Source organism: Artemia franciscana, unplaced genomic scaffold (genome assembly GCF_032884065.1).
Source record: "Artemia franciscana unplaced genomic scaffold, ASM3288406v1 PGA_scaffold_412, whole genome shotgun sequence".
Taxonomy (NCBI): Eukaryota; Metazoa; Arthropoda; class Branchiopoda; order Anostraca; family Artemiidae; genus Artemia; species Artemia franciscana.
In genome coordinates, this window is record NW_027062680.1 from 80,533 (window position 1) to 102,788 (window position 22,256).

The 22,256-nt window shown below is 36.9% G+C and overlaps 1 protein-coding gene across 1 annotated transcript in view; it reads left to right on the forward strand.

Moving 5' to 3' along the window:
• The window catches only part of LOC136041840 (uncharacterized), a 44,259-nt gene that overhangs the window by 17,415 nt on the left and 4,588 nt on the right, over window positions 1-22,256 (forward strand). The window contains exons 3-4 of the mRNA XM_065726619.1: window positions 10,865-11,035; window positions 20,461-20,666. Coding sequence (XP_065582691.1) covers window positions 10,865-11,035; window positions 20,461-20,666 — 377 coding nt within the window. The remainder of the gene's footprint in view (window positions 1-10,864; window positions 11,036-20,460; window positions 20,667-22,256) is intronic.

Below are 22,256 nucleotides of genomic sequence, written 5' to 3' on the forward strand. Positions count from 1 at the left end.
TCATGGCTACAAATATTATTTTACTAAGGAGAAGCAACCCATAGTAGACAAATTAGATAAGAAGAAGTTTTTTAGCCCAAAGAAACCCGTCAAAACAGACCAAGCCCAGACGAATTATTCATTAATCACAATCTCTTGCGAACGCTATTTCGTTTCCTAGGGCATAATTTCCTCGGGGGCTTTGTTCCTAAAGTGGGAATAGAGTTGACAGTCCCCAGTCTTGCAGGTATCCAGAAGCGGTCGTGGCAACCCTTTGCAGAGGCTTTTTGCCATAGATTCTGATCTTACGCCCTGTCGCAGTTACCCCCCTTTAAAGGATACTCCCACGATGGTGTTCTGCGTCACCATACAATTTAACCTATTACTGGGACAAGGTTTGTAACTCATGGGACGTGTGGACACGCTGTTGGACCCTGTTAAGCATACACCTCAGGGGCCTTTTTCCTACTCCACCTGTATTTATGGCCCCGGACGAGGGTGCTCAGATTTCTATTATGGACCACCAGGGACAAGGTCCCACTTTGATCTAACCCCCTTATGGAGGTACTCTACGTATCTGACGAGTGTTCCCCTTTCGTCACCTGGGAACACGCTGAGTGGCCTTGGGAAGGTCCCCCAGGGGGGATAACCTCAACTTTTGATGGATAGCTTTAAACTTAAAGAATAAAGGGTACGATTCGTAGTTGTAGTGATAAATGCAGTCTAGTAAAGAGTAAATCATGGCCAAATAGTAAGTAACAGTTTCAAAATACATTTAAAAAACTGTTTAGTGAAAATAAAATGGGTATTTGTGGTGATTTGGAAATGTTAATGATTATTTCCACTAATATTAAGAGTAAAATGGTATTTAAAAACAAATTTTCTGGGATTTTGAAAGAGCCTGGAACCCCTCGATAGTAGCATTAGATCGAAACGAAAATTACACCATGGAAATTGACATTGGTGAAAACCTTGTTCAGAAAACTTATTGCCCCCTACCATCAACAAAAAGAAAATCACTTTTTACATAGGTCGTACCACTAATGTTCTTTTTTTCAATTTTTTATGTTTATAAAATTATCATTGTTGTTGTTTAGTATTTTAGTTTTATTAATTTTCTTTATTCCTTATTTTTTCGCATGAAAATGTTGAAAGTTTAAAACCTTATAACATTCGCTGATGATCCTCTTTAATATTTTAGCCGTCTCGGAGCCACCAAACATCAAGTTGTCTCCCCTGTACAGATTTTCATCTGTATGTTACCTAATTATTTACCTATGTAAATATTTTCTTCAAATGTCTTTGGATGTTATGTTAATCACTCACAAACTTAAGAGAGTAGGGGAAAACCTTTAACATCCATCAATGAAGATGCAAAGGTGTATGTTACATCATAGTTTTTTTCTTTGGTTGTTAATTACTTAAAACCCTAAGGTTGCAGGGGAAAATCTTCAGGGTCCTTGGGGAAGCTCCGGTAGCAGTAAAAAAATATCATAGTGCAATATTTACATAGTTTTTTTATGCATTGCAGACAGCCCCTTTGTCTCCATTGTCGCTAGTAGACTAACAAATTTCCTGTTATGTGTTGGTTTTCCAAGAACAAAGGCGAAGTTTTGCGTAGTTCTGTGTTGATTTTTCATGAACAAAGTCGAACCGTTACGTAGTCTCGTATAAATTTCCAAGAGCATCATGTAAGACTTATAATTCCTTTTGCTCTCAGGGAGTATAGAGCCCTGTACCAAAGGAGGAATTTTATCAGTCTAGTGTTCAAGATGAACACTAAAACACCTAGAGATTTTATTAAGAAATGGATTACGGCCTATATGCAGGTGAGCCTCCATGTGTATAAGGGACAACCCCTCCCCCACTAAAAAGGGGAGCAGGATTATACTAAGAAAATAAGTAACATAATTGCCTATATGGAAGAGCAAGTAAAACCTTAACTTTTTCCTCAGAAAAAAAATTATCGGAGGTATAATAAACTTATTTCATCATGACTGAATATATTTTACTCTAAGTTTACCTGCTATTTCAACGCACCTTTAACATATTCAGAGAGGAATACTATTACCACCTTCCCTCATTCACGACAATCCATCAATCAATCAATCACTTTTATTTATCAATTTTATTATACCAACGATGAAAAACTCATTTTACTTCAATCTGCTCTTCGTCATGTCGATAGGCATAAACTCTACCGTGATAAGACTGCTCCAAGTACTACTCAGACTCAAAATTCTTAAACTTTGTAACCACCAAAACAAGAAAACTTATGATCAAATCGTGAGCAATGTAAAAAATTCTTGACCTATCTTGGTGAAAACGAACATGAACAAATTGATGGCAAAAAGAATAAAGGCATGGCAATAGACCTCCATGGAAAGACCCACAATCTAATTGATTTGGCATCAGATTTAATTGCAAATCGTAAAAGACTTGAATCATTTGATAGTCATTTGTATACATTTTTAAACTCATCAAACTTCCCAAAAAGTCTTAGTGGGAATAACAATATTCTAAATCTTACTGAGCCGTTTGTCACGGTGTCGCCTATCCCAGACGTGGTATTTGGCTCGTCGGCTGCCCCATAGACGGTAGATGGTATCGCATGGCTGTCGAATAAAACTCCGGCCACTGTATCACTGGTTATTGTAAGTTTTCATGTCTTCATCATTGTAAAATTTGAGAGCAATATCTGAGCAGAAAGGTCAGCTATATTAAAATAAATTGGTAATCTATTCCTCTCTGTCTCTGGCAGGAGCCATTGACTCGTGTCTGAGTTCGTCAGTCCTTTACAGCTGTTATTCTAAAGAAAATCCTTCCATTTGGCGTCCTGAATGGTTAATACAATTTTTTCTTTGATGAGAGGAGGTATGGCGTTGGACGGGACACGTCCACACGCCGGTGGGCCCTGTGCATTACCATCTTAAGGGCCTCCTTTGTAATGTGAACAAATTTATATCCCTGTGCATGGGTGCCTCAGTTTAATTTTTTTGGACTCCCGAGGGCTGCATCCCTCCTGGTCCACACTTCCTTATTTTATTTTTGGAGGTATTTCTTATATCTAAAGGACTTCCCTATCCACCATCGATGCTCCTGTGCACAAATTTATATCCCTGTACATAAGTTCCTCAGTTTCATTTTATGGACTTCCGAGGGCTGTATCCCTCCTGTTCCACACTTCCATATTATTATATTTGGAGGAGTCTCTTGTATCTAAAGGACTTCCCTATCCGCCATCTGGAGACACTCCTAGTAACTAGGGGAGGCTAAATTCCCAGGAATTTAATCGATTCTAAATCGATTAGTGGAATATGGTCAAATATCAAAAGGTGTTGTAAAATCGTTTTCAAAAATATTAGCACACCAAATGGTGATGATAATTTAAAGGCTATCAACCGAAGGCGCCTTAATATCAGCGCATCACCTATTAGTAAACAAAAGGGTAGCAGTCACTTCATACCACGTTCACGTTCAAAATGGCTCAAGTTATGAAACCTGCTAATAAGAATGAGCAGGAAGCTGCTCATTCTTGCTAAAGAATGAGACCTGCTAAAGAATGGTACCTGCTAAAAAACCTGCTAAACTTGCTTATACTTTTCGTTTATCCTTATCACTTATCCTGCCTTTCCTTTTCGCTTATCCTTATCCTGCTCATACCTGCTAAAGAATGGAGCAGGAAGTTTAAGCTCTCCCACCACACTTTTTCGAGTCCCTGGACTAAAAAAAACTAGTGACAGAGTATCTACAAATTGAACCCAGCAAACTCATCATCAGAATAATAAAATCCGTGGTAGTCTTTCAAAAAACTAAAGCCTTTTTCCCATTGAATATATTACAAGAAAATCTTTTGACTTTAGACGAGATTAAAAGACTTCACGATAGTCCCTAAAGTGTATTTTAATTCCAATCAGTGTTTTTATTCACTATACATATGCCGTTTGATTCAGTTCAAAGTCAAGTGATGAAGTTACAAAAGCCCTTAAATTTATCCTTAAAGAAAATTGATATAGGAAAATTCGTCACCTCATCTCTAAATCTTTTCAGTACAGAAAATGTTTAAATGAGTGTAAAATATGATTACTATGAACAGTTTTATCCGCAACAATGGATTTCTGAAAATTAAAGATTTACATATGGTTTATAAAATAAATCATGAATGTTTTATATACCTCAATGAATGACACACAACATCAAGATTTATATAAAGTTATAACTTACATAGTCCAATTTTATTTTGCAAAATGTACTTGTTATTGCACCTGATGTAACTATCTTTCTCACCTCGGTAATACTTCATGTACAAAAGCCCTGGGTTATGAGCTCTGTTGCTTTGGCAATTGAAAAATTGAGAGCTAGTAGAAATAATATCAAACTGTTCGTTCCGCATACAATCACGAATCAAGGACATACTGCTACGAGTTGACGTTCCTACACTGACTCTTCATTTATCAATGGAAAAATTCCTTCAAGAATTTGCTTTGACTTTTGTAAATAGTGCTAGTGCAATTGGATCACGGACAAATTCTCAACGCAAATTTGATATTTTTTTAGACTTTCATCTCTTCTCTGTAAAGTAAATGGAATTCCACTCTACAGCTTATCCTTTAATAAATCCTACAGAACCCTCTATGAATTGACAATACAATCCCTTGATTGAAATTTGCAACTGTTTGAAAATGGTATAACCGATGAAATGTTTGCAAAAACTCATGGTATCATTGTATTAGATTTTTCAGGTATTCAAAACATGAGTATTGTCCGAACGGGCACTGTACGTTTGGAGTATACCTTTCTCCAGCCGTTGGAGGAGAGTATAGTATTAATTTTGTAACCTATTGGAAAATTACCCCCGATGGCAGTGCTATATTGTGTTTGGTATGATCAACACAAATCAAGTTATCAATGTATTCAACTTTTATCCGTACATTCCAAATACAAATCCTATTGAATACTTTCGGGTTCCCTTGAACATATTCAAAAGGTTAACAATAGGCTTATCGTTGTTAATAGCATTCCACCAACTGTAAAGACGGGGCATTGGTAATACATCTTTCAAACAGCAAAGAATATTGAATTTTTTGATCCTATTGGCCTATTTTCGCTTTCTACACACTTCACACCAAAATTGTTTGAGCAAAGTAGAGAATCTATTATTCAAAATTGGATGTGAGTGTAAGATTTATCAACCAGACCTGTAGTTTCCATCCCCTATGATATTTTATTTTTTTTATGTCGTGGATATATTTACAGTGAATTTCTCAGCATTTATGTAGACAATCATCGATTGAACGATAAATACTTTAAAAATCCTTGTGAATTTGTTAATTATAAAAAAAATTGTATGCACAATAAAATCCTTCATTCTTTAGAGTTCTTCTTCCAGGTATAAGTAACTACCGACAACGATAAGTGGCGGCAGCTCCTCAGGACTCAGCTTATGCTCATCTTAGTGTAGAAAGCTAGGGTCACATTTTCTCCTATAAAATGTAACTTCATTTTAATTATAACTCCATGTAAAGTCAATAACAATATTCTGATTCATGCTATAAAATTCACGTATTTCAGTTTGTTTATTTGAAGCATTGTCACAAACGATATTTTCATATGAAGAATATCTTTCTGTAACAGCCAGATAAAAACCACTAGGCTTATAATCATATTAGCCGGTATCTTCACAGATTCTATTAAGAATCTGCATAGCCTTGATAGATTCAGATGCTGACTATGTATGCATTGCTTTGCCTACTGAAAATTCGCCATACACTTCCCACAAACCAGTTTGATTTTGTCATGGCTAAATCACAGTCACTACCATGACACTTCCAGTTTTTCATACTGATTCGGTTGCCAGAAAGGCCAAATCCATATCTCTCTCTGTAATGTCGTCTATTGAATAGGTTTATTGACCCAGGCTACCTACAAAAAAAACATAACATGAAACTTCCATACAACGTAATATAAAAATACTACATCTTCCTTCTCATAATAAAAAGCAACATACTAAACTTCCAAAACACTTTAACTTCAAGAGTGGTCCACTAAAGTCTTGGCTTGGTCCAGTTCACTGAGTCTTTGGCCGCGTTAAGGCCGCAGCTTTTCGTACTTTTATGTAATATAAAAATACTACATCTTCCTTCTCATAGTAAAAACAACATACTAAACTTCCAAAACACTTTAACTTCAAGGGTGGTCCACTAAAGTCTTGGCTCGGTCCACTTCACAGAGTCTTTGGCCGCGTTAAGGCCACAGCTTTTCATACTTCTTTTCACTTCACTCCTTTTACAGGTTTAGCTTCAGGGGTCCTCTTACTGTTCGACCATAGCGCGTGCGTAGCTGCAATGGTGTTTCACTGGTACCCTGGTGCTGAGATACGGTGGCCGTCTCGTTGGGGCTCGGGCTGGCCTGCTGACCGTCCCGCAGTGGCAATGGGGACATGAACAGGTCTGCCTGTGACGCTGAGGGTGGTGACTCAATAGTCGTTTCTGTTGTTGGTGGTGCTGCTTCATCGCTTGTCTCACTGACACGGCTCAAACCTTGCTGGCTTTGATGTGGACGGGCTGTGAGATGTTTACGGTTTCTCCTTAGCACGGAACCTTCGTTGGTACGCACCCGGTAGGATCGTGGCTGTCCTGCATGGGATAGCACAACAGCCTGACTCCATGGTCCGTTGGGTATCTTCTGTACGTAAACCGCGTCTCCAGGGGTGAGTTGTTTCAGTGATCTAGCTGATTTGTCATGATACAGCTTTTGGCGTTTCTCCATTTCAGTTCTTCATCGGGTGAACTGTGTGGTCAGAATGACTTTCTTCTTGAGGTGTTGTGACGTGCACGGCAGGATGGATCTTAGCTGACGCGAAATTAGGAGCTGGGCTGGTGACGCGCCGTGTCGGGCGAAATGGGCCTTGAGTTTCGTGATGACTGCACTGGATGAGGTCGTCGGAAGCTTGTCGATTTCGAAAAAACGGCTGTAGTAGTTGACGGTTACCAAGAAACTAGTGCTTTTCCATTTGAAGAGATCGGTCGCAACCTTTTGCCACGGCAGCGTCTCGATGTTGTGGTTTATCATCGGTTCCTTTGAATTGCTTGGCATATTGTTGGCGCATGTTTGGCACTTCGTTATGTGCCGCTCGACGTCTGCGTTGAGTCCTGGCCAATATACCAGCATTCTGGCTCGTTGTTTCGTTTTCTCGATTCCGAGATGGGCTGCGTGTAACTGCTGCAGTGTAGCTACCTGCATATTCTTGGGGATGATCAGCCTTTCTCCTTTGAGTAGGATGCCTTTTTCGAAGGAGAGTTCATGCTGTAAGTTCTAGTATGCTAGGATGTTGGTTGGGCAGTCTTTTCTTGCACTCGGCCACCCCACTTGGACCGTTTTGATCAGGGTACTCAGTTCTGAATCCTTTGTTGTTTCCACCCGGATCTCTTCGAGCTTCTGGTCCCTGGCAGGTAGATTTCGTACAACTTGGTGTACGTAGACATCTAAACTTTCTTCCAGTGTTGGATCCGCATCGACCAGGTGTAGGTGGGATAGAGCATCGGCTACAGGAATTTCTGAGCCCGGTCAGAACTTCAGGCTAAGGTCATAAGGCTGGAGCTGGAGCATTAATCTCTGTACTCGGGGTGGGGCCTTGTGGATAGGGTTTGCCACCACGGTTTCGAGTGGGCGGTGGTCGGTAGTAACTTCGATATGTCGGCCATAGAGATAATGGTGGAAATGTTTGCAGCCAAATACGATGGCGTACAGCTCTTTTTCTAGCTGGGAATATTTCTGCTCTGTTTTGCTGAGCGATCTTGATGCGTACGTTGTGACTTTCCCCTCCGAGACCAGGTATGCACCAAGTCCGTGGCTAGAGGCGACAACTATGAGTTCCACGTTGTTACTCTTGTGGTTGAAGAAAGGGGTGTTGGATACTATGGAGCTCTTCAAGTCTTCTAGGATCTGTGTGTGTTCCTCTTCCCAGATGAACGGGTCTGCTTTAGTCAGGTCACGGAGTTTTTTGTTCTTTGTTGAGAGACTTGGTATGTACTTGGCTAAGTAATTGATCATCCCAAGAAGTGTTTAGAGTTCTTCTCGGCATGATGGGCTTGGCATGTTGTTTATGGCACGGATCTTATCAGGGTCTGGCTGCATTCCTTCGGAGCTTATGACGTGTCCGAAGTACTTTACTCTGGATACTGAGAACTCGCACTTCTCTTCGTTGAATCGGATGCCCTTGACAAGGGCGCGTTCCAATATTGCTGCTAGGCGTTCGTCGTGTTCTTCTTGGGTGTCGCCATACACGATAATGTCGTCAATGATGATTTCAAATCCTTCTAGGCCTTCGAAAGCGTCTTCCATTCACCACTGGAATTCATCTTGGACTGAGATGATTCCGAAGGGCATTCGCTTGAAACGGTATCTCCCATAGATTGTGCTGAATGTCATGAGATAAAAAGAGTCGTCAGACAGCAGAATTGACCAGTAACCGGATCGGGCGTCAAGTTTGGTGAATACTTTGGCTCCATGTAGCTTCGAGGTGACTTCGTCCAGAGTGGGAATCGGGTAGTGCGGTCGCTTGATGGACGTATTCAGATCAACTGGATCGATGCACAGTCTTTTGGAGCCGTCCTTCTTTTCTACCATTACCATTGAGTTAACCCATTCGGTCAGGGTCACTACTTTTTCTATGATACCTAGGCATTCTAGGCGACTGAGCTCTGTCTGGAGCTTATCCTGCATAGCGGCGGGGACTCGTCGGGCTGGGTAGACGGTTGGCGTAGTGTTATCCTTTAGGTGTATGTTGCATTCTCCGTCCAGCTTTCCAATTCCTCTGAATACTTCTTTGTACTTTTCCTTCAGGTGCGGTACTTGGGAGGTTGCTACGTCTATGTTTAGGACTAGCTTGATCAGGTCCAGGTTGAGGCTAGAACGGTAGCCAATGATTGGGGAGGATGAGGTCTCGACTACGTAGAACTGCTGCGTGCTGCTCACGTTGTCTTTGTACCTATAGGATAGTTCACAGACTCCTGTTACTGGGATCCGTGCTCCACAATAGCTTGTGAGGTGCTTATTGGTGGGTTTCATGGTGGGCTTTGGCGCGATGAGCTCAAAATACTTCTTTGGGATGATATTCACCTGGGCTCCTGTGTCGATCTTAAATTGTACAGGGGACTGGTTGTTGATAGTCAGTGGAATAACTGCTTCGTCTTTGTTCTTACTTTGCTCGATGGAGTAAAGGAAAACAGTTTCGTCGCCGGGGTTTGTATCTGCGGTGTCTTCATCAACTGCACTGAATGTCTTACTTCGACAGACCCTGGCAAAGTGGTTGGTCTTTTTGCATATGGAGCAGGTTTTCCCCTTTGCAGGACAGATGTGTGAGGAGGAGTATGTTCCGCCACAGAAGTAGCATGCTTTACTCTTGGAGCCGCTTGCTTCTGTTTGTTTGTTTCTACCACTGTTCCGGTTTTGGTAGCGGAATATAGCGTCGGTCTCTTGTTTGATGGGGGCTGGTCTCGTTCCGTTGAATGTCTTGAGTTGAGCCTGGGTCGCTTCGTGGCTTCTGCACATAAAGGTTGCTTTATCCAGTGTGAGTTCATCACCTTCAGCCAAGAGCTTTTCACGCACGTTTTGGTTTTGGATTCCACATACAATTCGGTCCCGAACCATTTATTCTGGGTCTGAGTAGGAGCATGGTTTCACTAATGTCTTTAGATCTGTGATGTATTTTTCCACAGTCTCTGTGTCGTTTTGGTCTCGCTTCTGGAACAGGTATCGTGCAAAAACTGTGTTCTTCTGAGGTGAAGCATATGCTTTGAATTTAGCGAGGTAAGGTTCAATTTTATGCAGCTCTTCAGGCGCGACGTTGAAGGTGTTGAATATTTCCCGACCTTTTGCTCCAGCCCAGATGAGTAGGTAGGCACACTGTACTTTTTCTGTTTTGCCTGAAAGTGGCCCTGCAAACATCAGCTTAGCGTGTTCTTCGAAGCGGTCCCATTCCTCTGAAAGGGAGTCGACCTCCCAGTCCCAGATGGCTGAAGGACGTCCATTGTTATTCAGATCCCACTTCTGACACCATGTAATGTCGTCTATTGAATAGGTTTATTGACCCAGGCTACCTACAAAAAAATCATAACATGAAACTTCCATACAACGTAATATAAAAATACTACACTCTCTATTGTATCCTCAAATTGGAAAAGATCATCAGTGGAAAACACGTGTCCAGGAAAAGCAGACCAAGATGTGTGGCAATAATGCCGAGTCTGATCTGAGCATCGCCTATAAGCCTGGAAGGCTTAGAATACTTCGGAGGTCCTCAGCAACATCTGGAAATTCGCCCTCACTAAACACATTTTGAATTTGAGAACAATCTATGCCATCTTACAAATACAGGTATGCATGCTGTGTATCTACATTTACGAGTCAATAGACTAAATACATAATTGTTCTTCTTCTTGACCATTTTCTAAAACTATTTTCCATATTGGATCTATTCTGCAGGACGTTCACCGACAGACAGTAAAAAAAAGTTCAGAATAGTCAGAAATTTTTTAAATATTGTTTTCAATATATATATTCTCCCCGGGTCCATACTTCTTCACTTGCAGACAATTTTGAACTAAATGTCCGTCTCGAAGTTTTGATTAATGTCCAAAAGGGGGTGGCAGCCAAAAAGAGTGTTGGCAGGGGGATTGCTTGCCTTTTGATTTTTCAGAAGGTCCCTAGAACTTATAAGTTGAAATTGAATCAGTCCCATATGAAGTTTCTTTGGCCATTCCTTCCATATTAAGTGGCTCTGAAAGGAGGAATAATACATTGAAACTTTATAACTCTTTACTATAGGCAACAATGGAGCGTTGTCTCTGATAACAAGCCATCCATAATTTTCTATTTTTTTCAGTTATCAGATACCCGCTCAGCAAACTATACATTTAACTTAACTGGAGTTCTTCTTTTGGGATTGGTTGTGTCAGCTGCCACAACATATTGGACGTTCCTTAACGTCCACTTAAACAAGAACAGAAAAGACAGCGAGTACGATAGTGCCTATGGAGGTAATTACAGAAGAAAGGTAAGCTGTTACTATTTGACCTAATATGCTGCTATATTACACTGGATTTCATTTTTGGTTTATATTTATTGGAACAATTATAGAATTGAGCGAAGCCTGGCTAAAACTTCCCTGGGATGGCACAGGAACAAAATGAACCATAGATGTATAGACTTGGTGGGTGTACACCTAGAAGCACCTTTGAAGGATGGAGGGGAGTTCTACCCACTAGGAAGAAAATTCAACGACGTTAAAGTGATATTTTCAAGCTACAATCTCGCCTGAAGGAGGTTGGTTTGAATCTAACCTCCCTTGCATAGGAGGTTTAGCTACGTCTTTATGACAGCCTACTATTATTACTTTCTCCTTCGATAGGGCTTATAAGTTCTTTTCCTAATTAACTTATGTTGGCTGCTAATTGGCATAAAAATGGGTAATTTTGTGTTATTACTACCACACTCGAGATCTGGTATCGTGAACATTAGATAGTAAAGGGTTTTCAAGGTCTTTATAACAGACAATATTAGCTTTGGCTCAGTAGAAAATTAAATAAAAACAACAAGTTTTTTTAACGGAAAGTAAAGAGCGACATTAAACCTTAAAACGAACAAAAATTACTTCTTATATGAAAGGGGCTGCTTCCTAATCAACGCTCCGCTCTTTACGCTAAAGTTTGACTCTTTCTCTTAACTCTACTTTTAAAACGTTAAAAAAAACTTTAGCTTAAAGAGTATGGCGTTGATTAGGAAGCAGCCCCTTTCATATGCGAAATAATTTCTGTTCGTTTTAAGTTTTAATGTCCCTCCTTGCTTTCTGTTAAAAAACTTTTTTTTATTTAATTTCTGAAGGTTCAAGGTTCAGCCGGGTTTGCTTGAGTTAACCACGGCAATGGAATGCAACTACTTCAATATTAATAATATTATTGTATTATTTTAGAATTTCTTCGTATAAGTATTATTTATATTACTAATATTATTTCAGAATTTCTCACCTTCTCAATACCATCCAGTTCCAATATATAGTTATGTTTTGTATAGGGTCGCATATATTTTTCCATAATTTTGCCTAAACTGCTGTATATCCAGCTGAGGATTTTTATTCTTATTTTAATACATGTCATCCAATCATATTTCCATAATTAATTGTTTATAAATCGTAAGTTTTACAAGACAATTCTCTTACTTACAGCTAGATCTGAGTCAAAATTCAAATTTTTATTCTTATGCTTAACAGACGTATCGAGAATTAAACGTTTGAACTGAATATCTGAAAATCTCAAGATTAAAAAAAAAAAATTAGAAACCTACCACAGCTTGAAACCATGAGAATTTGAATCCCCGATTTATACCTATCAAATGCAAAATAACAAACACATTATTATTTGTTTTTTAAGAAGTATTTTGACTCGTATACTTAGTTTGAAGCAAATACCTACATGCATCTTTATTAGAGTTCATATTTTTCTGACGATTTTGGTCTTTGTTCGAATATTTTAGGATGAATAGAAGAGGAGATACTAACGAATAGTCCTAAACTGACATGATTCTAGACTGACAGGAATAGCCATTATAAAAATTCACCGAAATATTGAGGTAGACACCGACCGTGTAACAAATAGATATGGCGGAAGTGGAAATAGAGAAATAGACTTTTTCTTATAAAAGTGTGAAATCTTTAATTTAAGTGAAATATGTCGAATTTTAAAACGCAGATAGATACGATACGTTGTTATGAAAAGTAAAATTTTGATTAGCCAATTTTTTAGATTTCGTCGAAGTTGACACTATTTATTAAAACGCTATTTTATTTAGAAGTAGTGATTAGTTAATGCTTTACTGCCTGTACTTAAAACCCTAGTTTTAAATGTCTTGTTCTGTTATTCTTGTTACATTTCTAATAGAACTAATATTTAATGTTTAATATATCTCTTACGAATATACGAGTTGTATCTTTATCCTCATTTCCTAAATGTCATTCAACCCCACCTTTTAGGGCGAAAATGAGAAACAGGTTGAAATAGCTTGGACATGTTGAAAAGGATAGAGGATTAAAACTTGTTAAAGATCGTCCTTGTGGCCAACTGTGTGGGTCCAACAAAAAGCGCGTTCTTCCTGAAAGGAGATGGCTTGATGTCTTAAGGAAAGAGTTAATGGAAATTGGAACTTCCTGGCAGAGAGTAAAGAGGGAGGCTTTGTATGAATTGGGATGAAGGAGCTTGTGTAGCTGTAATGGTGTTGGGTGGCTTGGTATTGCAGTGAGTTCTTGTTTGTAATTGTAGTATAACTCTCCTAACGATCATCTCCAAGTTGAGAGTAAAATTGCAAGAGAAATGGATTTGGTCTTGCTGGCTCCTGAATATGTATCGGTAGAAGCAAGTCTCGTGAAAGTCCCTTTGATTCAGCCACGACAGAATAAAGTCATTATGTGGGGGTTACACGACGAAGTTTAAGATGTCAACACAAAACATGCTCTGTCTGTAGCCAAATCTATCGTGGCTCTGGAGATTCTCAATAGGGATTCACAGTAGTGGAGGGGAAAATACTCGTACACGGACCTTATTTGAGCAACCGTATTAAAATAAAATTTGCATAACCGGTTTACTTAGCAGCTAGATTCGGTGAATGACTTAAATAATCTTGTCAGGACATGATTAACACATATTCAACCTTCACAGATTCAGAGGAATGACCAATATAGCAATACCTGTCTGGACTTTATTAACATATATTCAACCTTCACTTATTAAGAGGAATGACAACTTTAGTAAACCAGTTTTTATGAATTCAAATGGAATGGTAGAATCGGCACAAGCAGAGGAATGATCATATAAGCAACACATTTCATTTGATTTCGAATTGGAACAATACAATTTATTATATAGTATTGAACTTTAATTGACAGCATATATTAACCTATGCATATTCTAACCGCTTGTATCATCATTTTTACGGGAATGAGTGGTTATATAAACACTGTTTTTAGAGGGAACTTATGGTCAGCATGTCCCACTTCCAAGGGACCCTAATGTCACTCGCTCAAATTCTTCCTCCCCCCCAAAAAAAAATTAATAAATGGAAAAAAATGAAAATGAAAAAAAATAAAGAAAATAAAACAAATTTAAAAATGAAAAAAATAATGAAAATAAAAACGTCTAAAAATGAAAAAAAATATCGAAAAATAAAAACAAATTTAAAAATGAAGAAAAAATAACGAAGAATAAAAATGAATTTAAAAATGAAAAAAAAATTAAATTATTAAAATGAAAAAAAACAACGAAAATAAAAAATAATAAAAATTTAAAATAAGAAATAACGAAAAAAATAAAAAATGGAGAAAATATAGATAAATATTTTTCTATTTTAATTAAATAAAAAAAATAAAAAACATAAATCAAAAAAAAAATATATTTAATAAGGAAATGCATAATACTTCTTACAAAAGAAATGACGAACATGATTTTTTATACTTCTGTGGGGTTATCGACAAAACTTAGTTTATTATAAGTTTTTGATCAATAATAATTGTGCACTGGACGTCATTTTAAAAAGTAAAAAACAAAAAAGACAATTAAATGAGTATTTGAATAAAATTAATCAGTAAAAGTACTACCTCCCATAGCCTGGGTATCTACAAAAAAAACTTACCGCAGCCCAGATACCTGCAGCCAACCTTCAATTATCCGGGTAAATGTTGCCAACCTACCACAACCAAGGTACTTACTGCAGGTATCTTGGCTGCTGTAGGTTGGTTGCAGGTACCACAGCTAGCTGTAGGTTGGCTCCAGGTAACCGGCCTAAGGCTCGATTACCTGCAGCCAACCTTTTCGTTATTAACATTTTGTATTTTTAAATTTATTTTAGCTTTCTTTTTTTCGTTTTTAAACGTTTGAATTTTCGTTATTTTTTCATTTTTAAATTTGTTTTTATTTTTCGTTATTTTTTCTTTTTTAAGTTGTTTTTACTATTTTTTTTCAACGCTTATTTATTTTTAGGGGTAATAAAGTTTGAGGGAACAACTTTGGGGTCCTTGGAAGAGGGAGATGGATAACCAAAATTTCCTTCTAAAAAAAGTGTTGTTATAAGGGCACTTTTTCATGAATATCATGATACAAGCGGTCAAACTACGCATATGTTAATATATATGCTGTCAAGTTCAATACTACATCATAAATTCTATTAGTCCAATTTGAAATCAAATAAAATGTATAGTTAAGTGATTATTCCTCTGATTTCGTCGATTCTACCATTCAATATGAATTTTATAAACTGGCTTACTAGAGTGGTAATTCCTCTTAGTGGTCGGCTCCTTTTTTTTATAATTTGTATAAAAAAAATAATTTGTCGTTCTTTTATCATAGGAAATCACGGGTCTCACGTTCAATTCATATATGAGACATAAATTTCATAAAATCAATGGAAACTGCTTAGAAGCTAAAAATGTGCCGTTAGAAAAGGAAACATGTCGACATCTAGAACTGTAGTAAACAATTCCCCATCTCTGATTTTAGTCATGTAGATGGTAGCACTGAGGGAATCGGCATTAAGCCTTCCTCATGATCTTAAGCCACAAAAGAGGAAAAGAGTAGTAGGTACCAGGGCGCTTAAAAGCAGAGATGGGATATTACTTACGAAGATACATTGTTTCAAATATATAATTTGATATTTTTAGCTGTGTTGTTTCTTGTTTTTTCCTGTCAGTAAAGAGTTTCTCAAGTCTTTTCTGAGCTTTCTAACTTTTTTTGGACCCTCTAAGGTTCTTTTTATGACCTCCTTCATCTGTAATACCTTCAAATCACCTTCCATTACCCTATACCCCTTCTGTCTCTTTGATTACGAGTGGGTTTAGCGTTTTCTAAGCTTATGACTTTCATTTGTCCCTCCCCATGTGTCTTTTTCCTTCCTTTAGTGTTTTACCGCTTATATAGTATCCACTTATGTGTATCTTATATAGATACACGAAAGTATCCTTAGCTTCCTTTGGCATATTCCAAAATTAAAAGTCCTTTTCTGGCTTGTTTATCTTAATCACTTTGTGGTAATATTCATTTAATTGTTTTCCGTAGTGTTAGACGATAACTTGATTAGGTGATATTTCGATATTCTACTTTTGGTGTTCGATAATCGATATTCCCAATCAGTTTCTCTAATCAGATTAACAAATGAATTTGAGAAAGTTCGATGACGAAAAGTGTAAAAAAGAGCGTTTTCATATTTTTTCTTCAAAAAACTTGGACTTCGTAAATGAATAGAACGAAAACCACAATTAAAATTTTTCAAAGCAAAGAAAATTAAACTAGTGGCTTTTTATGGTGATTTTAAAACAGCAACATATCAGTGATTTTCCCTTAGAGTTGGTTTCACCTTTCAGTGATTAACTGGAAAGCCATAGGAAACACTTTTAGAAAGGACACTGATGGCGGCCACGAAACCTTAATTCGGTGGCAACCTCGTATTTTTGAGACCCCATAGAAAGATTTATTGTAAGCACAACAAGGCCATTCAATACAGTATTTGAAAATTAAATTACAATATAGTAACGTAAATCTACTCTCCCCTCCCAGCGAAAAAACAGCAGCAAAAAAAAACACGAACTTATATCATTCTCTTTTCATTTCAACATATGCATGTAAATTTAGTTCTTAAATCAAGGAACTGCTGACACCTAGCCAGAGTGTGTGCCATATCCTCAACTACTGTATCGTTTCTTGGACAAGAGTACTTTGTTTCTGAGGTAATTTTTTTTTTCATTGGTAGATAAATTATTCGAATACGAAACCATGGCTCTAATATCTCGGACGGTGAATCTAATTTAAAACGGTATTAAAAACCAAACACGTGTATAGCTTAGGCCTAATACTTCAACGTGTCTTATCTCCTTACTGCCAAGATCCAAATCTGGATTTCCTAGCATTTTATTTTATTCTTAAACCGAGTAATTAGAGACTCTCACAACTTGAGAGTATTAGTTTTTCTTGGCCTGTATATAGTAGCGGAGGGGTGCAATACAACTATGCGTACCTAATTTGCATAACTGTATTAAAACAAAATTTGCATAACCATTTACTTATCAACTAAATACAGTGAATGACCGACATATTCCAGTTAGAACAGGATTAACGTATATTCAACTTTCTTGGTTGGTATATTTCAACTTTCAACTTTCATTATTGGTAGAGGCACATTTTTTATTTCACTATATTCAAGCAAAAATCACTCTTCATGACCCGACATATTTCTTGCCCGAAACACCGGTAATTGGAAACACTGAGAGATGTTAATAAAAATCAAGAATGAACTTACATCAACGGACGATGAGTTGAAATAATGAAGTCCGGTTTGCTGTTTTTGTAGACGAGACGAGACGAAGTTTGCAGCCATTGCCACTGAAATTCCTTAGTTTGAAGACGATATGCTATTAGTCCAGATGCCCCAGTTTTTAACACTACAAAAAACAAAACAAATGAAGTTCAGGGAATAGGCAACTGTTGTCTGTACTTAAACACATTTTAACTATTGTTCACACGACAAAACAAAAAAAAGCAAAGGAGCATAATTTTGTCAAGTTAATAGTGGGAAAAACTAGTCATTCAAGTTGCTTATTTGGCTCCTTTTCTATGGGATTAAATAAAAAAAAACAAGTTTTTTTTAACTGAAAGTAAGGAGCGAAATTAAAACTTGAAACGAACAGAAATTATTTCGTATATGAAAGGGGCTACTCCCTCCTCAACGTCCCGGACTTTACGCTAAAGCTTGACGCTTTCTCTCAACTTTATTTTTTTAAACAGTAAAAAACTTTAACGTAAAGAACGGGGCTTTTACTTTTTGGGTTTTTTTGGGGGAGTTTTTTAGCTTTGACCCTAATTTTTTGAATATGTGTGTATTTTTATGCAACGCTTATGATTTCTATGTCTTCATCCAGAAGTTTTAGGTTAAAACGTGAAAAAACGGAAGACGCTTTGAAAACAAAACTTTTAAGGTAAAAAGTAACAAAACATAAGACGCTGAAAAAAAAACTTTTTAGGTGAAACGTAACAAAACTGAAGACTCTTAAAAAAAAATTAACTTGAAACATAACAAATTAGAAAACACTTTGAAAAATAATAAAAAGGTAACCAAACAGAAGACACTTTGAAATTTTTTTTTTACGTGAAACCTAACAAATTAGAAAACACTTTGAAAAAAAGCTTTTAAGGTGAAACGTAACAAAACAGAAGACAGTTTCAAAAAAAAAGTTCATGAATAAAACGCACTTGGAATTTTTTTTAAAATAAAACCTAACAAAATAGGAGACAGTTTGAAAAAAAAACTTCTAAGGAGAACCCTAACAAAACAGAAGACACTTTGAAAAAAAAACTTTTAATGTGAAACTTAACAAAACAGAAGACACTAAAAAGAAACTTTTAAGGGGAATGTATTAAAACAGAAGACACGTTGACAAACGACTTCTAAGGTGAAACGTAACAAAAACAGTTGACATTACGAAAAAGAAATTTTAAGGTAAAACGTAACAAAACAGGAGACAACTTTGAAAAAAAACTTTTAAGGTGAAACCTAACAAAACAAAATACACTTTGAATAAAAAAAACTCATAAGGTGATACCAAAAAAACAGAAGATACTTTTAAAAAGAACATTTAAACAAAACAGAAGACACTTTGGTATAATACTTTTGGACCGCTCAGATTCATGGGGGAAACATGTATATCCCACTTAAGATAATTTGAAATTACGATACCAAGGAGTTTAACACGTTTCACTACCTTTACGGGAGGAATAGGGCTTAGGAAAATGGAAGTGAATTTCAAGAAATGTATCGCGATTATACTTACTTTAGTGGAATTTACTTTCATATTTAGATTTTTAGATTCATCCGATAAGTGGGTTATGATTTCAAGGGGATCACTTTTAATATTTATATGACATACTTCAAGGATCGACAAGTCATCCACATATTTCCACCTTTGGTGAAATTCCTCACCAATTTTGTTAATCATAACTAGAAATAAGAGTTGTCTCAAAGAGGTCCCTTGAGGAATTACACTGTAAATAGGGAGAGGGTTGGAGAAAATATATTTGTTTTTTACAACTTGATATCTATTTGAAAGAAACGATATACCAATATTTACTAAAAGAGGATTAAGTTCAAAGTTAACCAGTAATGAGCGAATTAGGATGGGGTAGTCAACGAAGTAAAAGCTTTTTGAGTATCAAAAAGACAAGGTCTAGCCAAACATTCGTTTTCTCAAGGTCGCTTACGTTGGTATTTACTAAGTGCACTAGGTAATGGCTGGTGAAATTTTTTCTTAAATTGCCAAACTATCGGACGTCAATACGCGGAAAATTTTGAACTTTAAGCTAGTCGCAGAGGAAACATTCAAAAATTTATGAAAAAACTGGAGTGAGTGTAATGGGGCGTACAGTTTGTGAAAGTCAGATTTAGAAGATTTTTTGGGACAGGTGTAATAAAACCTTGTTTCCAGCAACTTGTGAATTTATCAAATTTTTTATTTGGTTGAAAATATTTGATAAAGATTCAGCAATTTAAGTTTTGTGATTTGGTTTAAAATATTTGATAAATATTCAGCAATTTTGTCTGAAAAGGCTTTAATTAAGTCAATTAGGATGTCTAAGGGGCAACTGCTTAATTTCCTAAGCTTTAGGATTTTATTTATAACGTCAGAAGGAGAAATTATTGGGAAGGAGTTATTGGGAGGAATAGTTGGACAGAAGCCAGTGAAAGGGGGGAGACTTTGAAGGGTGAACGCAAGGTACGAGCTCAAATCATTGGCAATCTTAATAGGGGGCTCAGGGAGACGTAAATCAATTTCAGAGGGACTTTTTCCACATATGTCTTTACCTTGTCTGTACCATTGCTTGGGCTTATTAGGATATAGCGCTTGGACTTTAATAGTATGCTAATCAGTAGCTTTTTTTCTCATTTTTATCTTCGGGAACTTCCTTAGACTATTAGCTTCAGTAATACAATCTTGCTTCAATAATTGATTTTTTATTTCTTAGGGCTGATTTTTTTTCATAATTGATTTTTTTTTTCTTTTTTTTCTTAAAATTCTCAGTAACATAAGGCTTATCAGTAGAACACGTTGTATTTTTTTTCTCATTGAAATGGAATTCATAATTATTCCTCAATTAGTTTTGGAGGGACAAAATCTTGCAGTCAACTTCATTTGTTTGATGTACAGTGGACAATGTTAATTGAATCACATTTTTGCTTTAAAGTACTTATTACCCTGTTTAAGGTAAAACAAAAAGAAGAGAAAATGGTAGCCAACAGCTTCTATCTAAAAAAAAGTAAATTAAAATTTCAGATTGTCCTGCTTATCAATCTTCAGTCTCCAGGGGCTAATAAATTTCAGTTTTCAGTATTCAGCCTTCAGTTGTCATTGCGTAACCAACAAGAGATCTCAACATAACTAATATTATTTTGCAGCGCTCAGTGACTGAATCAATGTTGGAAAAAGTTATTTTCACCATTAGGGAGCTGGAAAAAAAAGTAAAAGAAACAAGACTATACAAGAAAAGAGAAAACAAAATCAATGAAGGCTGTTGTCTCGAGAAACTTGTTTGCATGTCACCCTTAACGCATAACAAAATCGAGCTTGGAACTTTTGGCTCTGAAGTAAATAAGTCATTTCGGTAAGTAGTAGGAATAGTGTTCAGAGTATTATTCACCAATAAATACGAAATGGAAATACAATACTCTTATTTCCCTCCCCCCTACAAAAAAAGACTCCATGTCCAAAGATACAAGTGGGATACAAAAAATTAAACATAAGCAACAAAAAAAAAGAGAACAATAGCCAAATAATATATACAGTGAAAAAGAGAGCATCCCTGAGGCCTGGGAGTCAAAGTGAGAGAAGACCATCATACACCATGAACAAACAATCAGGGGACGTCAACTCCTCAGAGGAAAAAGAAAAGGAAAAATATGTTAATCTGTTTGATTCTTTACTAAATGACCCTTAAGAATCCTTTTAAAAGTCCGAAACGAGTGGCATCTCTGTACTGAAGAAGGTAGTGAATTCCGAACCTATTGACAAGCAATTAGGGGATTAAAATCTCCTCAGATAGTAGGGGTAGGTGGAATGTAGATATTATTTGAAGAACGAAGGCTATATAGAGCTGAATCTGAAATAAACACAGGAGTTTTTTTGAAGAGATTATGAAAGATTGCCGTGAAGCTGATGAAAGACAAATTAAGCACAAGTAATAACGTAAATAGACTGTAGACTTAAGAGCGGTGTTAGTGAGGAACGGTTGGTGTCCATAGCCAGACGCCATGCTTTATTATGCATGACAAAAAGTGACCGCAGTGTAGACGGAAAAGTAGACATCCAAACAATGGGGCAATAAGAAACATATGGCTGGACCAAGCAAAAAAAAAGAAGCTTCAAAATAGATCCAGAAAATGTGTGTCTAAGTTTTCGAATGATACCCAAACTCCGTGAGACCTTAAACTTAATCATGGCTATATAGTTCCTAAGCGAAAGGTTCTCATCAAGTAGGATACCATGAAACCGGACCACCCGATTCTCTGGCCTACACAAGGAGCTTCGTGAAACCTGAAGGTGAGTAAGCTGAGGGAGAGCTATACAAATTCGAGAAAAAATAAGAAAATGTGACTTACCAACATTCAAGGCCAAGTAATTTTGCATTAAACCATGAAATAACTCTCTCGAATATTGCCACAAGGTTAGACTTGATATCACATTCCATCTTCCCAAGGATCCCAAGAGTGGTTGCATCAGCAAAAGCAACTAGAAAATCTTCATTAAAAGTAGTATTAGAACACGATCAAGCATCAGAATGACAGAGCTTGCAGCATGCCAGTGGACTGGTGTTTTTTTACCACCGAGATCAGATCATTAACATAAATCAGAAATAAAAAGGGGCTAAGAACAGATCCCTGAGGGACGCCATAATATTCTTCAGAGGGGCTTCGAAAAGGTGGATCAATTGAAATAAGCCTACAAGAAATATATGAATCAAACCAAGAAAAAGCGTTCGATCTCATACCAGTATGTGATAGTTTCCAAAGAAGAATTCGATGAGTCAAGGAATCAAAAGCTTTTCAAACATCCAAAAATAAAACTGTCGGGATATGACCAGAATCTATTGCTGAATGAATGAAATTCAAGAAAGCTTCGCAGGCATGCTCCATAGAGTGATTCGCTAGGAATCCAAACTGGAAATCATGCAAAATTCCTTTGCATCCAGAAAACT